The sequence below is a fragment of the Neolamprologus multifasciatus genome, chromosome 20, assembly GCF_963576455.1.
Source record: "Neolamprologus multifasciatus chromosome 20, fNeoMul1.2, whole genome shotgun sequence".
Taxonomy (NCBI): domain Eukaryota; kingdom Metazoa; phylum Chordata; class Actinopteri; order Cichliformes; family Cichlidae; genus Neolamprologus; species Neolamprologus multifasciatus.
The window spans coordinates 16,816,324-16,843,283 of record NC_140458.1 but is presented as its reverse complement, the minus strand read 5'-3'; the positions used below and the strand labels follow the sequence as shown (position 1 = coordinate 16,843,283).

At 43.4% G+C, this 26,960-nt stretch overlaps 1 protein-coding gene across 1 annotated transcript; it reads left to right on the top strand.

Annotated features, from left to right (window-relative positions):
• Window positions 1-3,618: 3,618 nt before the first annotated feature.
• LOC146494716 (uncharacterized) lies at window positions 3,619-20,351 on the top strand. The gene is made up of 2 exons (XM_085147391.1): window positions 3,619-10,829; window positions 11,734-20,351. Exon 2 carries the CDS (start codon window positions 14,990-14,992, stop codon window positions 15,431-15,433), a length of 444 nt encoding a protein of 147 aa, XP_085003517.1. The 5' UTR covers window positions 3,619-10,829; window positions 11,734-14,989; the 3' UTR covers window positions 15,434-20,351.
• The last annotated feature ends 6,609 nt before the right edge of the window (window positions 20,352-26,960 follow it).

The following is a 26,960-nucleotide window of genomic DNA, read 5'->3' as shown; positions in this document are numbered from 1 at the left end:
GAAATTGGCCGACATATCCTCAGCATAACCATGTATAATATCCACAAAACTTAAAAAGAGGTTATACACACACAATACGGTAATATTATGTTAAAGCACAGTACGTATCACTCAACGAGGCTCCTGCCTACGATAGCCGTAATGCTCCGACAATCCATCAAGCGGTGTGGGTTCGTAGCTTAGCAAAGTCATACTAAAACATTTGACAGATTTTCGAGCGCCGTGTACCACATAAAATCATTTCGAGGTCAGTAAACACAACCAGAGTTCATACATAAGGCACACGGGATTATAAGGGGCACTGTCGATTTTCACAAAAATCAAAGGATTGATTTTAAGTGTGCTGTATTTTCCAAAAAAACACAGTAATAACGACGGCCCGCTAGCATGCTCTACCAAAAATAGTGCTTTGTTGTGTATCTGACGGATGAAAGCTAAACCAGTTCCACATCACTGAAGTTGCAGCATTTTTACAAACCAATTCTGGTTCATCCGTTTCATTCAACGATCCACTTTCGCCCTTCTCATTCTCCGTCGCCACCATGCTTTTTCCGCCATGTGCGTATGAAAACAAAGGCACTGCGCATGCGCGTTTTACCCATATTCTATCGCAATATTTCATTTTCTTATCGTTGCCCAACAATAAACCCGTTACAGTGAAAGGTATGATATGGCCCAGCTCTAGTTACAGCAGTTTTCTGACATTCTTCAACTGAGTTACAAAAGCTGATAAAGGCAAATAAAAGAGGGCACAGGAGATCTGTATGACATGTCACTGAAGCAATATCTAGAGAAACACAGGCTGCTCTATAACATGGCGTGTTAGCTGATGCTTGCCTTCATAGCACTGGTTGGGTTTGTGCTGATGATGCAGACACAGGAGTCGTTCCACATGGAGGGCTATTAGATTAAAAAATGGTTGTTTAAGCATGTTGCCTCTAGAGGAAGAGGGTTAGAGAAGAAGGCACATTAGGCTGTCCAAGGTTAGATCTAGGGCATGATGGGAGTTCATTCAATACACTGTGGACAAAATTTAGTAAGTGGAGCATAATAGCATGTGAGCACAATCCCCATATAGAGCTGATACATGTGGTTACCAAAGTTGGGCTGTTTTCTAAAACACAGGAATAGTCAGTTCATTTCAATGTAATGTCCAATAGACCAAGAGCTGCAGTTTAGAGCAAGATCACAAACTAAGAGATGATATTCTGCTACAGATCATTTACTAACAGAACAGACATAGTTTGTCTATTCTGATCAGAACAACATATGTTAATGTATGTTATGTATGTTAAATGTAGACGTACAGTGCAGTGTGGCAGACAGTCATTATAATGGACCAAGGCTTCAGTAACTGACTAGTCATAAGCCTGGTTGCCTAAAACAAAAGCCTAAAGATGTCGTTTCTGTTAGTTTTGTAAAATATTTCCAAATTTCAAGGCAAGAAATGGACTCAACAAAAAAATGAGCCATTTATTGAGGCTGAGGAAAACATGCAAAACAAAAGAGCAAAAGAGAACTAAGACCAAACTAAACAATAACCCAGACTGGGAAAACTAAAACTGACCAAAACTAACTAAAACTGAACACAGAACATGAAAACCTGGATTCATGGATCCATCATAAGCAGACATCCTGACAATGAACAAAGGGGAATTCACACAATATATACACAGAGGGGTGACGAGGGATATGGAAACACAGGGGGAACACAGCTGGAACAGATATAACAATATGGGGGAAGCAAAACTAAACACACTGAACACAGGATGAGAGACTGTCAAAATAAAACGGAAAACAGTGAAATGCAGACTAAGACACATGGCTTGACACAGGCCAGAGGAAAGAAACAGACAGACAGAACAGAGAGAGGGCGAGAGAGCGAGGGACACCGAGAGGGCAAGAGATGTGAGGGGCTGGGGAGAACACACATGGATGCACATGACACACAGGGGACACAAGGAATAAAACACAAGGAGGGGAACATGGGAACGGAAAAAAGGGAGACGAAACACACGGACATGACTAACACCTGGAGAATGAGGAAGCAAGAGACATGGAGGGAAACCAAACTTAGGCATGGCTGAGGAAACATACACAGAGGACATGACAGACTCTCACAGGGGACACAGGGATGAGACAGACAAGAAAACATGAACCAGATATTACAAATAAACTAATTTGTAGAAAGCTAAACCAGTACAACTCAAAGAATCACAAACATACAATAAACTCAAAATGCTGGGTCCAATGACCCATGACCATGACACACTACTCGGGCACGCAAAATTAAACATTGCAGTTCTGGGATTCAGGAGTGTGAGTTTTAGGATCAAACTGGAAATGTCATGCAAGAGCAGAGAGTTGTTGTTCGATTCCTCACTAGCAACACAGATAAATATTGCATGGTGCATTCATAAATTCCCTTTGGGATTTAGTAGCTTTCGTGTTATATCTCCATTTCATTAGGTGTTCATCATGTGTTTGTAAAGTTGCCACAACACGAGTTTACGGTTCAGCCAACACAAGTCAATACAGAGTAGTTCTGGAGAAGAGCTGCTGACGGTGTGATCTTTAACAAGAGTGTTTCCCAGTGGAGGGGTAGAACTCACACTTTCAAGGGAATTGAACAAATTCATAAAAATAAACATAATCCACAACGTTCTGCTATTTATTTAAGAAGATCACAACTTGAGAATTCAGATAACATCATGAAACATTAATTTACTGGAAGGCTGCACTTTCTATGAGAATTTGAAGGGTACCTCAGATCTAAATCATGGATGGGAAGTTCATCTTATTGTCTCTTCTTTCTCTTATCTCCCTCCGTATGTCACTTCCTGTCTTTGTGTACTGCTAGGACAAACAGATCCCTGTTTGACTGGTTGCCTCTCTCAGCACCTCCCTGTTGAATAAAACATGTGCACCTCATGCTGCTGCTCTATGCTGCTTGCAAATTTATTCTCCCTTCTCTTTCTTAGCAGATGTATCTCAGTTCATTTGCTGTGTGCTCTCTCCTCCTGCTCCTCCTCCTCAGTGAGTTTCCCTTCCCCTTGTTTCTCTCTCTTTTCTACTCCCTGCTTCTTCCCTCCTCCATCTAATAACGTTTGCTTTCCCAGGTAATCTGCATTGAACCAATCCCCCCTCTCATGCTCAAACTGTGAGTGGTTGACTGCGCTGAGCACGCTCCCAAAGCTCTCTAGGCAACACCTCCCCCCATCCTTTCAGTCTGTACAGTACAGGCAGAAGAAGCAGAAGAAGTGTGCAAGAGCACGCTGTTGTCTTTGCTGCTACCCACCACATTAGCATATAGAGACAGGAGGGATGAGCTTTCATAAAGAGAAAAGGCGAGGAGAGAGGAAACACTGTACAACAATGGCAGAATAGAAATTGGGGAGGGTAAGTAAGTTGCCCCCAAAGTGTTTTCTGTCACACCTCAGATGACAGCCCCCATGGGGTGAGGCATGTCCGAAGCAGTAGCGACCCTCCAGATGGCATCAGGATGAAACCAGCCCCTCTGTCCCGGGTTTAGCAACACATGGAGCTTGGCCTCTTTTGGGATTACATCAATGGACGAATCCAGCAATATTCGCAACCTGTGCCCAGAGAAAGGTAAGATACGCAAACAGTCCCAGATTCCCACTTTCTTTGCATGCACCAGCTTTGAAGAAGTAATCTGCCAGGATGAAGAGCGCCTCGTGCATGAGGGGTTAAAGAGAAGGAGGCGTGACAGAGAGTTTCTCCTCACATTTAACCCACTGACTCATCCTGCTCACTTCTGGTGAAAACACAGCATGTGACTTCAGCATGTGTCTGGTTTTGTCAGACATATCACCTTCTTGACTTTGTCACTCTAAACACCTGGCCTTATAAATATTCGTTTCTTTCTCAGCTTGATTGGATGAGGCTGTGAAATCGAATGCTTTCCCTTTTTGTGAGGTTTGGGAAACTTTGAGATCCTCGCTTGAACCTGAGTGAGGATGAGGGCAGACAGAGAGATGAGGGAAGAGATGCGAGCAGATGAAATCCTCTATCTTTGACAACTCCTCATTACTGCTTCCCGCCTCCTCCTTCCCCTTTTCTCCTTTCTCTCCTCTTCTCCTGCTCTTGCTAGCATTCCCTTAAGCCCCAGTAACCATAGAACAACTCATTAGTGTTGGATCACCTTGGCTCTCAGAAGCAGGGCAACATAAAGACCAACCAAGGACTATAATGAGAATTTCACAAAGCCATGAGGTGCAGCTATAATCCCTACCCCACATCTCCATGCTGGGGTGTGCAGCCATGTAGCAGGGACAGCTCGACCCTGATCTGGCCTGGTCCACTACTTTGTACGACTACAATTAACACCTACAGTTTCTTTTTTTGAAAGAACATCTATGGTTCATCTATGCAGTGGCGGTCCTAGCCTGTTTGGCGCCCTGGGCGAACACCCCCTCTGGCGCCCCCCCCCACACACACACACACACGAAGAGAGAGACAGAGTATGCATTGTATGCAAATGGCTACTAAACAGACATCATAATTCGTCATACAATGAGAACAGGACAAATCAACAATTGACACTGACTAATTAATATTATATCATTGTATATATTGTTTGGAGTTTAGTCTGTTACTGTTGCTATTTTTACCATTTCTTCTTGGAGGAACTGTAACTCACATAATTTCCTTAGGGATTAAGAAAGTATCCTGATTCTTAATGTTTTAGGATACATGACCTGCCATTATCCAATGACACATCTGCTTACCTGTATCTTTTGCTCGTTTCTCCTTGTAGGAGTCATAATTAAATGTACTGAATTTTAATGATCACTGGGTTTTCATTTGTTTGGTTGCTATGGTGATGTGTAATGGGAGTCACGTGGGTGCTAGCTGCGACATCAAGAGGGCGTTGTCAGTCTGTCGTAGTGTAGAGCCTGTGATGTTTTAAGAGTTTGAATCGCGAGCCGATCACATTGCTCTGTAAACTTTTCAAGCACTTTAATAAACAAGCGAGCAATTCCACCTCTCGCATTATTGCATAAAGTTAACAGGCAAATAGGCAGGCTCAGTCCCCGGCCTCTACTCCTCCTATTCTTTTCTCTTTTTTTAGAGTTTAAAAACGGGTTGTGTGTGAGGCTTTAAATCAACAAAATATAAAATATACATTTTAAATTGTTATTGATCCCTTTACTCCTGGTCCTAAAGTGTATATTTATTTTCTTACTCTTCTTATATAAATTGTTTGTTTACTTGCACTGCTGTAACTGGAGCCTCGTCGTCTGGTCTCTCTATATACTGGACTGTATGTAGCGGAGATGACAATAAAGTTTCCTTTGACAGGCGCACCGAGGGCTCTCGCGCTCACTTTTCGCGTATAGAATTTTGAAAAAACATCGGTGCAAATTATAAGTCTGTATTATAATGTCGTAATATTATAATTTCGTGTTTTTTGGTTTGTTTGTAATTTGTTTTATTTTGCGAGTTGGTAATTTTTGCTGCTCCAGCCAGCCACAGCATCCCCCGCCGCCCCGCCCTTTCCTCCCTGTGCCGCAAGCAGCAGGCGCACCTCGCAAACGGAGGGCGCCCTTACTCCCAGCAAATGGGCGATAGAAAACCAATGCCATTCCCAATATGCGCTGGGATGATGGCAGCATGAGAAAAAGCCGTGATGCCGCCCCCACCACGATGCCGCCCCGGGCAACCGCCCATGTCGCCCGTATCTAAAACCGCTACTGCATCTATGGTTGCTTTTCAAAGGGTTTTTAATAATTCACAACTTTGTGTTCATATTATTTCATTCTTTATGCTTATTTCTGATTCAGTCGTCCCTATTTGTCCTGGCTTGGCACCGACGTTAGGAGTATACTGACCAGTTTTTGAAAAATCCGATTGGCTGTTTTGGTCTCCAATCAGCTCGAAATGACGAAATGCAATATCCTAGAATCCATTTTGTCCACAGCTCAAACGAGGCAGTGGCGGAGCAACACAGAGTGGCGGAGTTTGAAATATTACTCTTTCTATGTCACAAACTTTTAAGATATTTTCATGCGAGAATGATGCTGTGTAAACTTCAAATATCTGCTCGATTTATCAAGACATCACATATTTGCATAAGTGCTCTAATACAGTGCACTGTAAAATTTGGAGGACAAATATGCAGATCTTGGAGTTTTGCTTCTACACACCACCACAGTGAACTGTAAATCCAACAATATATGATTGAAACTGAGACTTTTAGCTTTATTTCAAGAGATTTTAGAAACATTTTTCAATAGTTTCATTAGAAAAGCACAGTATGAACCCACAGACATCACCAAATACTGTGTTTCTCCCAGAGGTTGGAAGTAACAAAGTACAAATACTTCATTCCTATACTTAACTTTTTTTTTTCAGGTATCTGCACTTTACTTGAGCACTTATTTTTAGGACAACTTTTTACTTTTACTCCCTCCATTTTTACACAATTATTTACATAAATGTAGTACTTTCTACTTTCTGGTTACTTTTGGTTTAAGACATTTATTATTTTGCATCACTTCCGATCTTCAAACCACAATTTGAATCTGAACTGAGGGAACCATACCACGACTGATGGTGTGACGCAAACGATGCAGAGACGAAAGATGCAAAGCACAAGCACAGTGAATAGTACAGTACTCCTGGCGAATGCAGTGTGAGTACACGGATAATACAGTAACTCATGACATTCAAGAAATCCCCATTTACTGTAAGAGGAGTAATTTTTTTTATTGTTATGAGTTATCTTATGTTCTCCTTTCATAGGTTTGCAGTGTTTGTAAGCATGTTAGCAAGGTTAAGCTAAGGCTAACCCTGTAATGAAACTGAAAAATTTTTTTACAATGGTGATTATGGCTCAAAGCTGTAGCTTTAAAAATGCATTATCTTGTCAGCTATCTCTAAAGCTCCACTAATCAAGATTGCTGCCCTAACAAACATATATAATACAGATCGTGGCTCAAGAGTTGGGAGTTCACCTTGTAATCGGAAGGTTGCCGGTTCGAGCCCCGGCTTGGACAGTCTCGGTCGTTGTGTCCTTGGGCAAGACACTTCACCCGTTGCCTACTGGTGGTGGTCAGAGGGCCCGGTGGCGCCAGTGTCCGGCAGCCTCGCCTCTGTCAGTGCGCCCCAGGGCGGCTGTGGCTACAATGTAGCTTGCCATCACCAGTGTGTGAATGGGTGGGTGACAGGTTGTGTAAAGCGCTTTGGGGTCCCTAGGGACTAGAAAGGTGCTATACAAATACAGGCCATTATATTATAACAATTTAAAAGTAAAATACTATTTTATTTTACCTATGTTAAAACTACCAATAGTTTTAAAGTTGTTACATTTAATCAAAATCGTTTGTCCAGTAATTTGAATGTTGGCAAACGTCACAAACAGGAGACATTTATTCTGCAGTGAAACACCAATAACAGTTTTCATAGCACGGAAGACCCCACGGGGCCTTTATGGCCTCCTGACAGTGTTTTTAGCTTTCTCTTAAATATGGGTAAAAACTCCTGTAGGATGAAACACTTTCCACATCAGGCATTATAACTGATATACAGCTAGGAAATATTTATCATGCAATTCATTATTTAATTCAAACATTAATTGCAGGTTTTTGTTACCAAACACAAAAGTGAGTTCTTTTGTCCAAGTGAAAGCTCCATTATATCGTCAGCATTTCTAAAAATCCCCCACAGCCACCGAGAGAAGGGAAGATGAGGCCAAATGAGACAAGGTGGAATTCTTTTTCCTGGCTGTGGAGAAGATTATAAGAATCATGAAAGACCAACGAGGTGGAAGAAGTGAAAATGACCGTATATGTACCTACAGATTTATTTACAGCAATAAAAGATGGTCATATATATTAATATATCTTAAGGGCAAATTTGATCTTTATTATTTGGGAGTAATTAATGTCCTATGTGCCAAAAGTGCATTATAATACAGTTTTAATAATTGTGAATATATTTGTTACTTATTAACAGGAAATGACATCTAGAGTAGTTTTGTCATGGTGTGTGGATGGAGCGGACTCGAACACAGATCTCCTTTTGCAATGAGACAGTGAACTTATTTACAGTGTGAAATAATAACAGTTCAGTGTGAAATCCTGCGGCCGTGGCTCCCCGTGGTCAATTCACCCAGCTCCCGAAAGTGCAGTATGGCGATGGCAAAAAAGGCGACACTCCGTGCGTTAATTCCCCACTCGTGATTCAGCTCCAGTGTTCTCCTCTCCACCTCCTGGCACGAAAGACAAAAAGTGAGAAGCAAAAAAAAGAGTGAGAAGCAATCCAAAAGGGCATTTGAAAGAGCACAAGATCTAAACACTACTAACGAGCTTAGTCTAATGATCCAGAGCTGACTGAAGCCTGGTCACAGCGTTAAATACATCGGGGTCTGACGGCGTATAATTCACGGCAGCTGGTGAGTGTTGCTTAATCGCCGGTGTGCAGAAACTCCGAACTGAGCTACTTCTGGGTCGGCAGACCCGAGCTTCCCAGGAGTTCCCAGTTTGTTATTTTTGCTCCATCAAAATAACAAACATAAACGAGCAGGTCGCCCAGCAGGGCTGGTCAGACCATGACAGTATCCCACCCCCTTAACGGGAGCCTCCCGGCGACCTACCAAACTTGTCTGGGTGCCAACGGCGGAATTCTTTCATCATGCCATCATCAAGAATCACAGACTGCGGCACCCAAGAGCGCTCTTCCGGACCATACCTTTCCCAATCCACCAAAAATTGAAAGTCCCTACCGGGATGCCTGGTATCCATAATATGCGTTATGGAATAAGCTGGTGCGCTGTCGATAATCCGGGGAGATTGTGGGGCCCTGGAGGGTGGGCATAATGGGCTGGTCTGGAATGGTTTCACCTGAGACACATGAAACACATTGTGAATATGCATATTGCGAGGGAGGGTCAAATGCATAGTCACAGGATTAAGGACTTCTTGCACAGGAAATGGACCGATGAATCTAGGAGCTAGCTTCTTAGACTCAGTCCACAGCGGGATGTGTTTAGAGGAGAGCCATACCTGCTGCCCGACATGGTAAACGGGAGTCGGAACGCGACGACGGTCTGCCAGCTTCTTATTCTACTCCACTGTCCTGAGCAATGCTGCCCTGGTAGTCTGCCATGCCTGCCGGCAACGCCGCATGTGATGTTGCTGATGCTACTGATGGAACTGCCAACTCACCCTCATTGATGGAAAGGAGCAGGGGTTGGTATTCCAAGGACGCCTCGAAAGGAGGCACCCCCGTGGCCGTCGAGGTGCTAGCGTTGTGGGCATACTCCACCCAGGCCAACTGCTTGCTCCAGGACTGGTTGGAGAAGGCAACGCACCGCAACATGGTTTCCAGCTTTTGGTTGGCCCTTTCAGTCAGGCAGAGGGAAGTTTGGGCAAGGCCACAAAATGTGCTACCTTGGAAAAGCGGTCAATGATGGTGAGTATGATAGTACTACCTGCTGACGGCGGCAGTCCAGTAACGAAATCAATGTGCGACCATGGGCGTTTAGGGACGGGGAGTGGTTGCAGGTGGCCCGATGGTGGGGAGCTTGGCACCTTGTTTTGAGCACAAATAGGGCAGGCCGCCACATATTCCCGGACATCCTTGGCGAGGGAGGGCCGTCAAAACAGACGCTGGAGGAAGCTAAGGGTGCGATATACACCTGGATGGCAGGAGAACTTTGCCGTATGTGCCTAATGGATCACCTTGCCCCGAACGGCCGCAGGGACATACTGTCGGTCAGCCGGGCCTGACCCAGGGTCAGGATTCTGCTGCAGGGCGTTTCTGATCAACCTCTCGATCTCCCAGGTGACTGCTCCGACGATACAGGAAGCAGAAAGGATGGGTTTGTCGTTGTTCTCTGCATCCTTCACCGGTGAAAATTGACGTGAGAGGGCATCGGGTTAAGTGTTGCGTGAGCCTGGCCTGTAAGTGATCACAAGGTTGAAATGGGTGAAAAACAAGGCCCACCTGGCTTGCCTAGCGTTGAGGCATTTAGCCGCTTGAAGGTAGGCCAGGTTCTTGTGATCTGTCCAAACGAGAAATGGGTGCTCGCTCCCCTCCAGCCAGTGACACCACTCCTCAAGGGCCAGTTTGATAGCAAGCAGCTCTTGATCCTCCACATCATAGTTTCACTCGGCCTGAGACAGACGACGTGAGAAGAAGGCACACAGATGTAATTTACCTTCCAATCGTGGTAATTTACCATCCACGAATGATTGAGTAAGGTCCACCTGGATGAGAACAGGCGCAGAAGAAAACAGGCGTTTCAGCTGGTCGAAGCCCTGCTGCGCCGCTGGTGACCACAGGAACTGCTGTTCGGGAGATGTGAGGTGAGTTAAAGGGGACACCACTTTACTGAAGTTGCGGGTAAACCGTTGGTAAAAGTTAGCAAACCCCAGGAACTTCTTGACCGCTTTCCGGTTCCGGCCACTCCACCACCGCCTTAACCTTTGCAGGATCCGCCCTCAGCTGCTCCTGTTCCACAATAAAGCCCAAAAAAGAGACAGGCTGCACATGGAACTCACATTTTTCTCCCTTCAAACAGTCGATTCTCTAGTAGCTGCTACAGCACCAGACGCACGTGTTTAATGTGTTCTGCACGGGTTTTTGAGAAAATGAGGATGTCGTCTAGATAGACAAAACCAAAGTGGTTAATGAAGTCCCGAAGGACATCATTCACCATTGCCTGGAACACAGCTGGTGCGTTGGTGAGGCCAAATGGCATAACGAGATACTCAAAATGCCCCAGGTGAGTGTTGAATGCAGTCTTCCACTCACCCCCCTCCCAATGCGGACCAGATTGTAGGCATTGAGGTTGAGTTTATGTGGCCCGGTCATGGGGAATGAGACAGGACACAGGAAATACTATTTTGTGGGCTTTTTTATTCTCCGACTGTACTCGGAGGAGCACAGTTTTAATTCTGTAGTTTTGAGTGAAACGGCAAAATTTAACTATTCCACTGGCTCAGCCTAAAACTGCCTTTCAGGGTCTGAGACAACAGTAACTATCATATGTACATGTTAAATTCAAACAGTATAGACAATAAAGTGCACTGTAAACTCTCTTTTAAACATACATTTCTATGGGAGAACATCATGATCTCACTTCGGTTTCTCCACACAGCTACTGTGCTAGGACAAGTACACACGCAGGAATCACACAGCAAGTGATCTCCCCTCTGAATCAAACAGAAACATACAGAGTTATGCAAAGTGAATAACAGTATAAACTTAACAACTTTGAAATCTGTTAGGACACTGTAACTACTCACGCCAACCCGCTCTTCAGTCCCTTTCACAGCACGTGACCATTAAACATGCACCCGTCGCGCGTTAAGAACTCTACAGAAATGGTCACAAACATGGAGTCATTGCTAAAGAAACTTAGCTAATTACAGTCTACTACAACACTGGTGACAATATTTTGCAGTATGCTACACTTTTTTAGCACATTTACCTCTTGTGTAGCTAGCCACAGAATCTTTTGCAGTCTCTAACTCTCCAGTGCTCCCGCTCACAGCGCTCAGTGTGTGACGCAAACTTGAGTGCATGCGTGCTCTGGCTTACAGCGTCTCTTAAAGGGACAGTATACCCCCAAAATGCGAGGTCTAGTCATCACCATGACAACTCTACAACAGACCTCTGGTAGACAGGCAATCAGTCAAAAACACAATCCCCTCTTTTTAAACCCTTTCCATATGTAGTATTAGTTCACTTGGCTACATTTAGAAAAAAATAACGGCACCCTGCAGGAGCTCAAATGCGGACGCCTGTAGTGGGAGGGGGTACTTGTTCTTGACAGTTATGTTGTTTAAACCCCAAAAGTCAATGCAGGGGCGCAGGGGCGCAGGGTCTTATCCTTCTTCTCAACAAAGAAGAATCCCGCTCGTGGAGACGTGGAGAGCCGAATAATGCCTGATGCGAGGGAATCTGTGATGTAATGCTCCATGGCCTCGCGTTCAGGCTTGGAAATACAGTACAAACAGCTGGTGGGCAGAGATGCTCCAGGGAGAAGATCAATACTGCAGTCATAGGGGCAGTGGGGTGGGAGTGACAGTGCTCGGTCCTTACAAAACACTGGGGCAAGGTCGTGATAATCGCTGGGAATGTTAGAGAGGTCAGGGGTCGTGGAAACCTCTGCTGGGATACTAGCTGTGATGTTAGGTACAGATGACTTTAAACATTGCTCGTGGCATTTAACACTCCATCCTGTCACGCAGCCAGTCAATCTGGGGGTTGTGCTGCTGTAGCCATGGATAACCTAATACCAGAGGAGTTTCAGGGGCTTTGAATAAAAGAAGACCGATCTTCTCAACATGGTTGTCGGAGAGTATCAATTGGATCTCCTGAGTACGGTGTGTCACTTCAGCTAGTAATTTCCCATTCAAGGTTGACACTCTTGAAGGTTCCTGTAGTGCAATTAATGGGATCTCTAACGCCCTAGCAAGTGCAATCGCCGGTGTGCAGAAACTCCGAACTGAGCTACAACAGGACCGGTGGACCTGCCACTGGGGAAGCGCGGCTCCATCAAAATAAAAACAAACATAAACAATCAGGTCGCCCAGCAGGGCTGGTCAGACCATGACAGGTTTTCTTTTAGAGTCAGACAGTTTTGGCAGTAGCTGCCCAGTTATGGGTTAGATCATGTCTGACATTTTCTGTTCTTATTCATTTCTTTCATATTTTTTCAAACAGGTTCACACCTGCTGAGCGTTCCATTCTGCAGACTATGTAGAGCCCATTGAGCCCATGTTCTTTAGGGAGAGGCCAGTGTGCAGACAGGATGGCTAAAACTGTTTAAGACCAGCACTTTTGCATTTCCTCCAGGATCTGTGGGCTTTAATTTGGATTCACTTTTTGCAGGACTTGAAAAGAAGATGTTACACAAAAAAACTTCAAACTTGGTTGGTAAAAGTAGAATGTTACTGCATCCGTGACATTAATAATTATTTTTTCCTGCCTTAAAAATATTGAAAATACAAAGAATAAAAAATATTGCAATTCCTAGAACCTGGCGTCCACATATGGGGATATCACATTTTGGGTTTTCTTGACCACAATACTAAATTTTGTTCTTTCAAATTAGCCATATTGCTCAAAGGGAAAAACGCTACTGTGTTCAAAGACCAATTAAAGAGGTTTGCACATCATTACTCAATTGTGACTTTGTAGTTTTCTATTGGACACTATAAAGCCAAATAGCAAAGAGAAATTAAAAATGCATGCCATGAAAGAGTTCAGGTCTTGGGAGGTTAAATATAGGTATCAAGAATGTGTTTCAAGGTGAGAATGACTAAACTCATATGTTTAATGTAATTCACTGGCCATGACTAAATTAAAAGTCATCTGAAGGAGCAGCCTGTGGTGCAACAAGGTGAAGCATCCTCTTCCTCAGAGGGAGGATCCCCCAATCAAGCAGTCCCATTCACAAGAAAACACCAAGCATGTGGAGCCTTACCTGAGCTTCCCAGCTGATGTACTAAAATGTTAGGGTTTAATATACCACTAGCAGCCTCGGCTGCCTGTGAGAGGCTTTTTCAGCTCAGCATTGTACACCAAAAAGTGGAAATATTCATTCAAAAAACTTTTGAAAATCAACTTTTGCTGAATCTACACAGAAGATTTTCATCATGCCTTAATTTGCTTTATTTGGGTGATTTTGAAGGGGCTCACAATTTCTTTTGCACATTTTTTGTCTTTCTCTTAAAGATATTTGGAAGGTGGAGTAGTGTGTGTACTTTTGTGACCTCTGGTTTTGTCTCTTGTGTTGCTCCAGCACACCTGTTTGTGGCTCTTTCTGCATTCAGTTTTGTAAAAACAGACTCATTTGGTTTGAGATCAGTTAACTGACTTGTTCATGGAAGAATATCCTATTTCCTGAGTTGCTTTTGAAGTATGCTTTGGGTCATTATCCATTTGCACTGTGAAGCACAGTGTGAGCAGTTTTGGCTTGATAGACTGTAGTCCTGAACATGTCAGAATTCATCCAGTTGCTTCTATCAGTTGTCACAATAAAACAGTAGTGGGCGCTCTACTGTGGGCTCTATGTTAGACAGATTATGTGGCATGCTTTGGATCATGAGCCATTCTTTTTGGTATAACATTTCATCTATCTAAAAATGTTATTCAGTTTTATTACAAGTATTTTTGATGTTTTCTCTCTAATCTGACCGTCCTGGTCCTGAGTATACTCAGTGATTTGCACCTTGTAAACTATGTATTTCCAATCTATTTCTAGAATGCAGAATCAAAATACAGTGGTCCCTCGCGATAACGCGGATCACCTTTTGTGGCCTTTGCATGCTTTTTTTTTTTTTTTTTACAGCACATTGTGTTCTTCGTTCTGATTGTCTGTAGACCATTGTCTTTTTTTTCTTTTTCTTTTGCCTGTCCCGTTTGGCTCTTTTGCCATCAGAATTATTGTCTAAAGGTGAAGAAAGATGCCCAACGGATTTACTTTACCAAATGGACCATCCCAGCCTTGCCGTAATGGTCTATTTGATTCACCTTTTATTGTTTATTTTATTTTATTTTCACTTGCTAAATACGGGACAGACTTGACTGGGGAAAAGAAAGGGGAGAAAGAAAGAAGGAAAGAAAAACAGCGGGGAAGAGGGATGGGGATAAAGGGCAAAAAACAAAAACCAACAAAATAAGCAGACAAAAAATACATATATCAATCACCTAGATCACCTGTTGTGAAAGAAAAAAGAGAAAAAAGCAGAAGAAGAAAAAAAGAGCAACATAATAAACAACATCAAGATGATATATGGGAATATAACAGTAAATACTAAATATTAAACATTATTGTGCAGCACATAAGATCGACAGTGCACAGTGTGCTTTGAGGTGTAGTTTGTGTGTGTGAGCACCGTGTGTACACCTGTGAGCATGAACGCGCTTGTATTTAAAAGATTCCTTCATGTAATGATCTGCTAGAGGGTGTGGGGAGCCACAGCCCCATCCTCCAGGGCATGAAGCAGGTATGGAGGAGATCAAAACACCAGACATCCAGAGGCCCTCAGAACACAAGAGACCAAGGAAGACCAACAGAGGGGCAGCCGCGCCACTATCCCAGAAAGAGCTGAGGAGAGCCCCAGATGAGGGGTCACTCAGCAGCCATGAAGCAGAAGCCAGGGGGGATTGCAGTGACATGCCCATGAGCTTCGCCGGCAGCCAGCTGTGCCTGAGTGACCGAGCCCCAGGCCGAGAGGCTGAGGGCACCCCACCCCCGAAGTGGCCCGAGCAAGCCCCAGGCCCCGACAAGCAGCCACGAAGGAGTGAGCTGGTGTGTACCTGGATGCCCACCCCCGGACACAAAGAACCACCAACGCACCGATGTCTGAGGGCGTCTGCCACTGGCAGGGGAAGTGGTGGGGGAGATAGGCCTCCAAACCTTGGAGGGCCTGAGATGTCCCTAGAGAGGTGACGTCTGATACCCGACCTGACATATAGACACAGACATATAGGCACATACAGATACAGACATCCATTCCCACCCTCATGCTCTCATATCCAATTACTCAACACTCCCCCAACGTGGAGACAGACATAAAGAGACACTGTACACACAATCACACTCCCCAAGCGTACTCTATACCCCAGGTCTAGGTACCCTTGCCCCTGGAGGGGGAAACTGCACCCAGACCCAGGTGGTGTTACCCTTTTCCCTGGGGTGGAGAGAAGCAGATTGCCCCGACTCGGCAGCAACAGGGAGGCCGCACATTCCAGACCCCAATCAGACGGCCAACTCCTCCTCCTAGACCCCCTGCTCCAACAGGCCGCAGAGAACGGGGGTGTGTGAAGACTCCAAACCTCCCTCCGCCCGCTCATATGTAGTGTTGATGCATGTGTGTTCTAAGGTGCATTTAAAACCCAGGAGGGCATGGAGCTACCTGCCAGAGAGCAGCAGGTAAGCGCATGTGTAATGAGAGTGTGAGTAATGTGAATGTCTAAGTTGTGGGATAAAATTGAGGCAGAGGCAGCCAGAAGGGGACAGAGGGGGAGGGGGGGATGCCTCCCCTGCACCCTGGTGACACACCTTTACCCCAAGGCCCTGCATGTGTGGGTAATTGTGGTGGAGCGGGAAAAGGGAGGCAGCTGGAGATGGGGAGGGAAGGAAGGGAGGGGCAACTGACCCCTCCCTTGCGCCAGCTCCCCCGCTGACCCCAGTAGGCACCCCCATACTCTGCAACCCGCCAGGGAAAGGGGGCCCAGCCTCATCCGGACCGAGGCCCAGTTCAGCAGCGACGCCTGTCCCCACAGAGCCTGGGACAGCCCACCCGACCCCACCACAGAGAAAACTGCACCCACTCCGTCATCCACTCATCTTCCAGACCACACAAGAAAATAGACGCCCAGGCTGAGATCTTCCTCCACCTCTCCTATATCTCCCCTTCTGCAGAGTGAGTTCCTGAAGAGAGGAGAACTCCTGCAAGATGTAACAGCCTTCCCCACCAGTTGAAGAGCCCCCCAGGTGGCTTGATGCACTGGCGGCACCCTGCGCCAGGGCTGGGCCCCCATACACCCACCACCAACCAGGACCCAAGCCCCCAAGGCCCAGCCAGGGCCCCAGCCCAGAGACGGAGCATCTCCAGAACCCCACGCCCATCCCAGACCCACCCAAGGGCAGCCAGGCTACCAGGTCAGTAACCCATGTCCATCAGCACAGACCCTCCCCTAGCCCCGCTGCACGCAGCCACGAGGAAACCATCACCTAAGAGCCAACAGAGCCCTTGGCTGTAGACCATTGTCAATCAATCTCTGTGCCGTGTCTCCTGTACAGTACAAAATCGTTCAGCTTGTCAAATTTATATAAATCTTCGATCGTTAGCAGTGTGACTCTGAAGTGCTGTACTGCATGTTTGTAAGTGTTCTCCGCAATAAACACAATGTTTTGCACTGTCAAAGGCACCTGAGGTAGCACCCAAAAGGCAGAGGAAGATGCTAATCATCACACAAAAAGTTGGACTTCTGGACATGCTAAAGGAAGGTAGAAGTTACCGTATCTTCGGATTATAAGTTGCATTAAGTGAAACAAAACAGTCAGATTAGTTCAATTCAATTCAATTTTATTTATATAGCGCCAAATCACAACAAATGTCGCCTCAAGGCGCTTCATAGATACAGAGAAAAGCCCAACAATCATATGACCCCCTATGAGCAAGCACTTTGGCGACAGTGGGAAGGAAAAACTCCCTTTTAACAGGAAGAAACCTCCGGCAGAACCAGGCTCAGGGAGGGGCGGCCATCTGCTGCGACCGGTTGGGGTGAGAGAAGGAAGACAGGATAAAAGACATGCTGTGGAAGAGAGACAGAGATTAATAACAGATACGATTCAATACAGAGAGGTCGGTTAACACATAGTGAGTGAGAAAGGTGACTGGGAAGGAAAAACTCAATGCATCATGGGAATCCCCCGGCAGCCTACATCTATTGCAGCATAACTAAGGGAGGATTCAGGGTCACCTGGTCCAGCCCTAACTATATGCTTTAGGAAAAAGGAAAGTTTTAAGCCTAATCTTAAAAGTAGAGATAGTGTCTGTCTCCCGAATCCAAACTGGAAGCTGGTTCCACAGAAGAGGGGCCTGAAAACTGAAGGCTCTCCCTCCCATTCTACTTTTACATACTCTAGGAACAACAAGTAGGCCTGCAGAGCGGGAGCGAAGTGCTCTAATAATAATAATAAGTCAAACTTTACTCAACTCATTCTTCTTGCTTCCTCTGCTTCCGTACCATTGATTTATTATTGTAGAATTCTCTGGCAGCTGCTCTGTTCCCATGTTCTGGACCTGAAAACAGGGTTTGATCTTTGGTTTTGTTCTATAATACTGGACTTATTTTTCTGCGGTTTGAACTTTGAGAGTGTTTAAACAAGAGAGAAAAGTGTGAAAATGTTCATGCCTGTCTGAGGAAAGTGTATAAAGTGTGTAGTGAGAGGTTCTACGGCCTTAAAACATCTAAAATAATTGTAAAAAATGTTTGAATTTCAAAGATAAACTGATATCCCTAAAACAGTCACATGCAATGAAATTGCATTTTATGAAATTAAGAGAGAGACCTTTTCCTGTTTGTTACAGCTGTAAAGTGAGCCTGAATGCATTCATTGAGCAGTGTGTATGTTCACTCAAGCTTCAACAACCTCCTGCTCCGTCCTGTTGATTTGTCATCAACCAGAATGAAGTTGCCTTGCAATCACATCCATTACACAAATGCAGCTTGTGGATTTGGCAACACCACTAGCACATGTACATTCAAAGTGCACAGAAAAGGTGCAGAGTTTAGTAAATATCATATATTAAGTTGCCAGTCCAATAAGAAAGCAAGAGGATCTAAGTCTAAACACTCTATCCTCACAGGACAGCCAAGGCCAATCTAGATCTAGGGTAACATATAGACAAATTATATAACAAATATAAACTCTAGACCCTTCAGCATGGGACCCACATCCATCCGTCTGTGCTGGGAATGTGGTAGTTAGTTTTTGCTTTTTTCATTCATTTTCACTGCTTTTCAATATAAAACTCATCTGGCAATGGGACAGGTCTCTTCCAAAATTAACACCCTTTGAATATTGTGGACTGATGTGCACTGCATTGTCATCATCAGAACATCAAATGAGGGAATATCTATGGCAAGTGTGAGGTTCCACTTCTCCAGCAGGATCAGTGTGAGGGAGCACCGAGACTGTCAACACGTGACACGAGACAAACTGGGTTAGCAGCCTGCTGCTGCTGAGATGCAGAAAACGGTGTCTGTGTTAGCAGTTTTTTACGTGCTGTGTGACTGTAGCTCAGCAGGTAGAACTGTTATCTACTAAGGTCAGTGGTGCAATCGTTAGCTACTCCAGTCTGCATGGGCAAGATACCGACCCTAAGTTACACTCTGATAAAGCCATCAGAGTGTAATTCAACCTTGTGTTATATGAATATAATAATAAAATAATACGGGAATAAGATTAGAATACATAGGAATAAGAATATACATACATATGTGCACAATACTGCAAGCTAACCTGTTTATCCAGCACAAAGCTACAGAGTGTTTTCATGACTGATTAACAAAGTTAGTCTACGTCAGTTTGCAGGAGACTTCACAATGTGAAAATGTATAATTTATATAGAACATTTAAACATTATAATTTATTACAATACTTGAGATGTAATCAAAACACCCCCTATAGAGATCGACCATGTGAATGAAAATGATAACATTACATGTAGTTTTTAAATCTGAAGTTTATTAAGTACTACTACCTTTAATATGAGCTCTGTTCTTCCTCTGGTCTTGGGCACATACTCGACAGGCAGACATATATTCACGGTCCCTCAGTCCTATTCACAGACCGGGGGATCATGGCATGTACGCATTTGGAGTCCTGTGCACATTCTGGAGTGTGAATTAGCACGTGATCTGAGAGTGAGAATCATTTTTTTAAGGGATTAGTGAATCCATACATTTAGAATCAATGTATAACAAGTTTTTAACTTAGTGTTAATTTGGCATCTGACAGTGATTATTGAGTTTATTTAGTTATTGTTCCATCAGCTCTGTATGTCTTAGAAGCCACTGGCTAAACTGAAAGGATGATCCCTAAAGGCTTTGATAGTGACAGTTGGGCTTTATTTGGTAGCACTTTACAACCATTTCACACTGTTAAGCATTAGTTAAGTATTAGTAAGGTTTTGTAACTCAGTAACCCTCCAACAGATAGTTATATATGAATACACACACATATACACATACAAACATACACATACATATACACTTAGAGTGTGTAAATACGGGTAAGAACATCAGACCAAAGACCCCCAGTAATATTGTATTTTAATAATATATGTCATGTTTTAACATGTAACATAATATTACACAATATCACAGAAGCCCTTCATTTGCATGTCAGAATGTTTTAATCTAATCTAAGTTGTCAGGCAAATACTAGTAAAAACCACAGCGTAGGTTCTGTCTGCACACACGCTGGTCAGCTGTGGTTTCTTTTAAAACTGCAGGAGCACATCTGCAGATTTCAGTGTCATCACATTATACATCACTGTGTTTGGGGCTTTAACTGTGAAACACATGCATATTCTGCACACTGAAACCTCCCCTGCAATAAAAAGTAATAATGATACTAAAGTGCACAAGGGCATTACAAACCATGCAAAGTGACGCTGGTCTTAATATGTCCTGTGCTCCTGCAGCTGTTGATGTAATATCCTGTTCCTGTTATTTATAGCTGCCAAGAGGGAGTTCAGTACTCTGTTTCACACTCTCTCTTTCACACACACACACACGCACACACACACACACGCACACGCACACGCACACACACACACACACACACACACTCTTATTCTCAAAGAACAACAAACTTCAGCTACAAGCTTTCTCTTTTAAAGGTACGTCTCATCTTTCACACACACACGCACACGCACACGCACACACACGCACACGCACACACACACACACACACACTCTTATTCTCAAAGAACAACAAACTTCAGCTACAAGCTTTCTCTTTTAAAGGTACGTCTCATCTGAACAATGTCACATTTCTCAGGCAGACTTTCATCTTGCATTGGCATCTCAGTAAACTGTCATTACCTGCTTCCACCCTTATATCTTGAGCTTTCTAGAGAAATCCTCATACCAGTTGTCAGGATTTCTGTCTGCAGTGTTATCATTATTAAAAAGTGAAAAAACATCTTATTCTTATCAACATCTCTACAAGGTCATCAGACAGCAAACGGTTTCAAACCAGGTGATCTGACACTGTGAAAACTGAAGGTTTAGACTGTTAGAAGAATGAGACGACCTCATTAGAAACTTTCATGTTAAATTCAATTCAGTTTGATTTATACAGCGCCAAACACAACAACAGTCGCCTCAAGGTGCAAATGAACTATTGTTAAAAATGACTTTTCCACTGGGATATGAATAAACTCATAAACAATTATAACTCATCCTTCTGGGTCTGAAATTGTATGATTATCCCTATATCGCCTAACACTTACCGAGGTTTCCTCCTGGAAAAAGTGGAGTTACACATCTTCGTCACGTCATCCAAAGTAAACAGTAGTCATTGTGGTTGTTCATGGTGGGTCAGTGGTTGTGGATATTGCCATTATTGTTGGCATTATTGTGGTTATTGGTGATGATGCTGATGTTGCTTTGATGGAACACCCTCACACTCACACTTGTATTGTTTTTACTACCGGCTCTGTCTCCTGTGCACATTTCCTAATAAATGTGCAGACATGAAAGTTTCTTTTTTTTTAATAGAGCCTTTCAGTAATGTGTGTATGAGAGCGTTTCAGTAATGTGTGAGTCAGCATTTCAGTAATGTGTTTGAGAGCGTTTCAATAATGTGTGTGACAGCGCTTCAGTAAAGTGTGTGTGAGAGGGTTTGAGTAATGTGTGTGTGAGATCGTTTCAGTAGTGTGTGTGTGAGAGCATTTTAGTATTGCGTGTGGGATCGTTTCAGTATTGCGTGTGAGAGCGTTTCAGAAGTATGTGTGAGAGCGTTTCAGTAGTGTGTGTGAGAGCGTTTGAGTAATGTGTGTGACAGCCTTTCAGTAATGTGTGTATGAGAGCGTTTCAGTAATGTGTTTGAGAGCATTTCAATAATGTGTGTGACAGCGCTTCAGTAAAGTGTGTGTGAGAGCGTTTGAGTAATGTGTGTGTGAGATCGTTTCAGTAGTGTGCGTGTGAGAGCATTTTACTATTGCGTGTGAGATCGTCTCAGTAATGTGTGTGAGAGCGTTTCAGGAGTGTGTGTGAGAGCATTTTCAGTAATGTGTGTGACAGCGTTTCAGTAATGTGTGTGAGACTGTTTCAGTAGCTTGTGTGAGAGCATTTCAGTAATGTGTGTGTGAATGTGTTTCATTAGTGTGTGTCATAGCGTTTCAGTACTGTGTGTGAATGCGTTTCAGTAGTGTGTGAGAGCATTTCAGCAGTCTGTGTGAGAGGGCTTCAGTAATGTGTGTGTGAAAGCGTTTCAGTAGTGTGTGTGAGAGCGTTTCAGTAGTGTGTGAGAGCATTTCAGAGGTGTGTGTGAGATCGTTTCAGTAGTGTGTGTGTGAGAGCATTTTAGTATTGCGTGTGAGATCGTTTCAGTATTGCGTGTGACAGCGTTTCAGAAGTATGTGTGAGAGCGTTTCAGTAGTGTGTGTGAGAGCGTTTGAGTAACGTGTGTGACAGCCTTTCAGTAATGTGTGTATGAGAGCGTTTCAGTAATGTGTGAGTCAGCATTTCAGTAATGTGTTTGAGAGCATTTCAATAATGTGTGTGACAGCGCTTCAGTAAAGTGTGTGTGAGAGCGTTTGAGTAATGTGTGTGTGAGATCGTTTCAGTAGTGTGTGTGTGAGAGCATTTTAGTATTGCGTGTGAGATCGTCTCAGTAATGTGTGTGAGAGCGTTTCAGGAGTGTTTGTGAGAGCATTTTCAGTAATGTGTGTGACAGCGTTTCAGTAATGTGTGTGAGACCGTTTCAGTAGCTTGTGTGAGAGCATTTCAGTAATGTGTGTGTGAATGTGTTTCATTAGTGTGTGTCATAGCGTTTCAGTACTGTGTGTGAATGCGTTTCAGTAGTGTGTGAGAGCATTTCAGAGGTGTGTGTGGGAGCGTTTCAGCAGTCTGTGTGAGAGGGCTTCAGTAATGTGTGTGTGAAAGCGTTTCAGTAGTGTGTGAGAGCATTTCAGAGGTGTGTGTGGGAGCGTTTCAGCAGTCTGTGTGAGAGGGCTTCAGTAATGTGTGTGTGAAAGCGTTTCAGTAGTGTGTGTGAGAGCGTTTTAGTAGTGTGTGTGTGAGAGCATTTCAGTACTGTGTGTGTGAAGCGGTGCCTGAGGAAAGCGGGGAGGATCATCAAGGACTCCAGTCACCCCAGCCATAAACTGTTCAGACTACTTCCATCAGGAAGGAGGTTCTGCAGCATCTGGTCCCGTAACAGCAGACTGAGAGACAGCTTTTTCCATCAGGCCATCAGACTGCTGAACACTTCATAGACACCTCACCTTCACTTATCAGAACTTCAACATTATGCACTACATACTGTACATTAATGCCACTGTTTTGCACATGTCTCAACCAACTCTGTATATTTTTATATATATATTTTATTTTATTGTTTACTCTATTTAATTTGTAAAATATGTATACACACACACACACACACACGTAGAAAAACATATTTAGTATACACATCCAGTAATGCATATACTATTATATATTGTACATATATTTATTAGTCTCAGATTTAGCCATTCTTATATTTTGCTTGTTTTACGTTATTGTATTTTAGCTCGCACACAAGAATTTCACTCACATGTACTGTACCAGTGTACCTGCACATGTGATGTGACAATAAAAGTGATTTGATTTGATTTGAATGTGTTTCAGTAGTGTGTGTGTGAGCGTTTCAGTAGTTTGTGAGAGCGTTTCAGTAGCGTGTGTGACAGCGTTTCAGTAGTGTGTGTGATAGCATTTTTGTAGTGTGTGTGAATGCGTTTCAGTAATGTGTGTGAGAGCATTTCAGTAATGTGTGTGTGTGACAGGGTTTCAGTAATGTGTGTGTGACAGCGTTTCAGTAATGTGTGTGTGAGAGTGTTTCAGTAGTGTGTGTGAGAGCGTTTCAGCAGTGTGTGAGAGCGTTTCAGTAATGTGTGTGAGAGCGTTTCAGTAATGTGTGTTGAAACCTTTTCAGTAATGTGTGTGAGAGCGTTTCAGTAGTGTGTGTGAGAGCGTTCCAGTAGTGTGTGTGAGAGCGTTTCAGTAATGTGTGTGAAAGCGTTTCAGTAGTGTCTGTGACAGCGTTTCAGTAGTGTGTGTGAGAGCGTTTCACGTTTAAAATCACTGTCCAACTTAAAACCAAGGTCGGTAACAACAGGTTTAAAATAGACTTCCAAATCTACAAAGAAGAACTCAGAGGGACCACTGGGTCCAAACACCAACACTTCTGTTTTCTTTTCATTAAAATGTAAAATGTTTAGAGCCAACCAAGCTTTAATGTCATGTAGACATATCAAGAGAGGGTTTATGGAGATTTCATCCTTCTGCTTTATCGGCAAAAAAATTTGGCAGTCATTGGCATAACAATGAAAAGAGATCCCATGTCTTCTAAGGATGGAACCCAGAGGCAATAAATACAGTAAAAACAGCAGTGGCCCTAAAACTGAGCCCTGTGGGACGCCGCATGACAGAGAAAGAGAAGATGATTCAGAACCGAGAAGGCTCACAGAGACAGTTCTCTTGGCCAAATAAGATCTAAACCAATTAAGTGCAGTGCCACCAATACCCACAGTATTATTTAATCGAGAAATTAGAATATTGTGGTCTACTGTGTCAAAGGCAGCAGCTAGGTCAAGCAAGACCAGAACAACATGGTTACCAGAATCACATGCCAGAAGGATGTCATTAAAAACCCTTAATAATCCTGATTCTGTGCTATAAAGGGTTTTAAAACCTGATTGAAAAACCTCAAGGATGCCATTATCATCTAGAAAATCTTTCAGTTGACTAAAAACAATTTTCTCTAAAACCTTGGAAAGTAAAGGCAGCTTATAATTGGCTAAAACTGTGTGATCAAGGCCAGGTTTTTTAAGCAATGGCTGCACTACTGCATGTTTGAAATTTGCAGGAACCACAACAAAAGACAGACTTCTGTTAATAATGTCAAGGACATACTGTCCTATACTAGGAAAAATTTCTTTAAAGAATTCTGGAGGGAAAGGATCCTGAGGGGAACCTGCGGGCCTTATTCGGCGAACCACATCCTCTAAAGTGGAGAGTGTCACAAAATCAAACTGAGTAAAAACAGCAGTGCAAGGGACAGAGACAGAGGGGTCAGAGTCAGGAGCTGACACCTGCAGTTAATCCTTTTACCACCTCCATTCTGCTCAATGATATTCCCTCTTAACAGCACCAGTGCTCTCATTAAACCAAGGCTCGGGTTTAGCCTTGGGCTGCCTGGTTTTTAAAGGAGCTACAGAGACCATGATTGTTTGACAGCAAGTATAAAACCAGGAATTAGGCTCTTCTGTGTCAGAGGAGACCAAGTCAGAAGGGCCACCGAGCTGATTAAAAGCAACAGAAAATTGTGCGGCAGTAGAGGGGTTAGTAACCCGACAGCGCCGAGCTGAAATGCCAGATTTAACTGCAGTATGTTTAAAACCAAAGTTGAATAACACAGGCATATAATCTGAAAGTGCACAGTCATAAATCTCCAGGTTAGTGACAGGCAGACCATATGACAGGACAACCCATATGGTAAAGATATATATAAATCTTATAAAGTTTGTATCTGTCTTGCGTGAAACTTGTATGAAAAGCATACAAGAGTGAAAACAGATATAAGAGCCCTTGAAAAATTATATAAATGAAACTTGTATGTTTTGGATACTTACTAAAATAATATATGAAAGTGGGCACTTTCATGAGTAAATCATATAAGGCTTATATGATTCACTATAAGAAGTAAGCCAAATCTTATGCAAGTCTTTTATAAGTTTTTCTATTTTTTTGTCCGTGCTCATGTATTGTGTGTGAGAGCGTTTCAGTAATAATGTCCCTTACGGTACCTCATAGACAGGCACCAGGCAAATGGTGGACACCAGAGGTGAGGGGAGCCATTAGAGCAGGGCGATATGACTAAAAGTATTTATCACGATATACATTTGAAAATTTGCGATAACGATATAACTGATGATATAATTGACACTAGACAAAATACTTTACAACTCCACAATTTTATTAGCGCAAACAAAAAAACATCAATGTATTTTCACTTAAACAAGCAGCTGTATTTTATGTGCATTAAAGTTAGATAAAAATTTAACAGTGCAAATGCAAATTCCTTGCTGACAGTTTAACCAAAAGGCATTTCCAGTGGAAATTGGCCGATATAGCCTCAGCATAACCATGTATAATATCCACAAAAATTAAAAAGAGGTTATACACACACAATACGGTAATATTATGTTGAAGCACAGTACGTATCACTCCGCGAGGCTCCTGCCTACGGTAGCCGTAATGCTCCAACAATCCATCAAGCGGCGTGGGTTCGTAGCTTAGCAAAGTCATACTAAAACATTTGACAGATTTTTGAGCGCGGTTCACCACATAAAATCGTTTCGAGGTCAGTAAACACAACCAGAGTTCATACATAAGGCACACAGGATTATAAGGGACACTGTCGACTTTCAGAAAAATCAAAGGATTGATTTTAAGTGTGCCGTATTTTCCAAAAAACATGGTAATAACGACGGCCTGCTAGCATGCTCTACCAAAAATAGTGCTTTGTTGTGTATCTGACGGACGAAAGCTAAACCAGTTCCACACCACTGAAGTTGCAGCATTTTTTACAAGCCAATTCTGGTTCATCCGTTTCATTCAACGATCCACTTTCGCCCTTCACATTCTCCGTTGCCGCCATGCTTTTTCCGCCATGTGCGTATGAAAACAAAGGCACTGCAAATGCGCGTTTTACCCATATTCTATTGAGATATTTCATTTTCTTATTGCTGCCCAACATTATACCAGTATTACCGTGAACGGTATGATATGGCCCAGCCCTAGGAGCCATCAAGCTGAAGAAGGTTTCCTCCAAGGTTTGGTTATCCTATGGATGGGCACCAGCAGGCCAAGCAACAAGTACATGAAACAGCAGCTGATGCAAAATCTTGGATGGGATTTTTTTCAGTTTTTCTGTCCCATAGTACAGGTTTAGTGCTGCTGGAGGTTTTTAGCACCACAGTCAGTGAACTCCACACTTGGTGAACAGGCTCACACACAGCAAACATATTTCTGTGAGGTGATAGTATTTAAATGACAAACTACTGATTTTCCACTCCCCCACTCTGCCCACAGGGAGCTTTCCCACTGCTTGTCATCAATCATCAGACTCAGAGGGCCACTAATGTGTCCACTGCAATAGACAAGAGTCTGCACCCTCTCAGAGTCTC

Coding starts and splice junctions, on each gene's coding strand:
- LOC146494716 (XM_085147391.1), top strand. CDS start 14,990: ATGGAGGAGATCAAAACACCAGACATCCAGAGGCCCTCAGAACACAAG.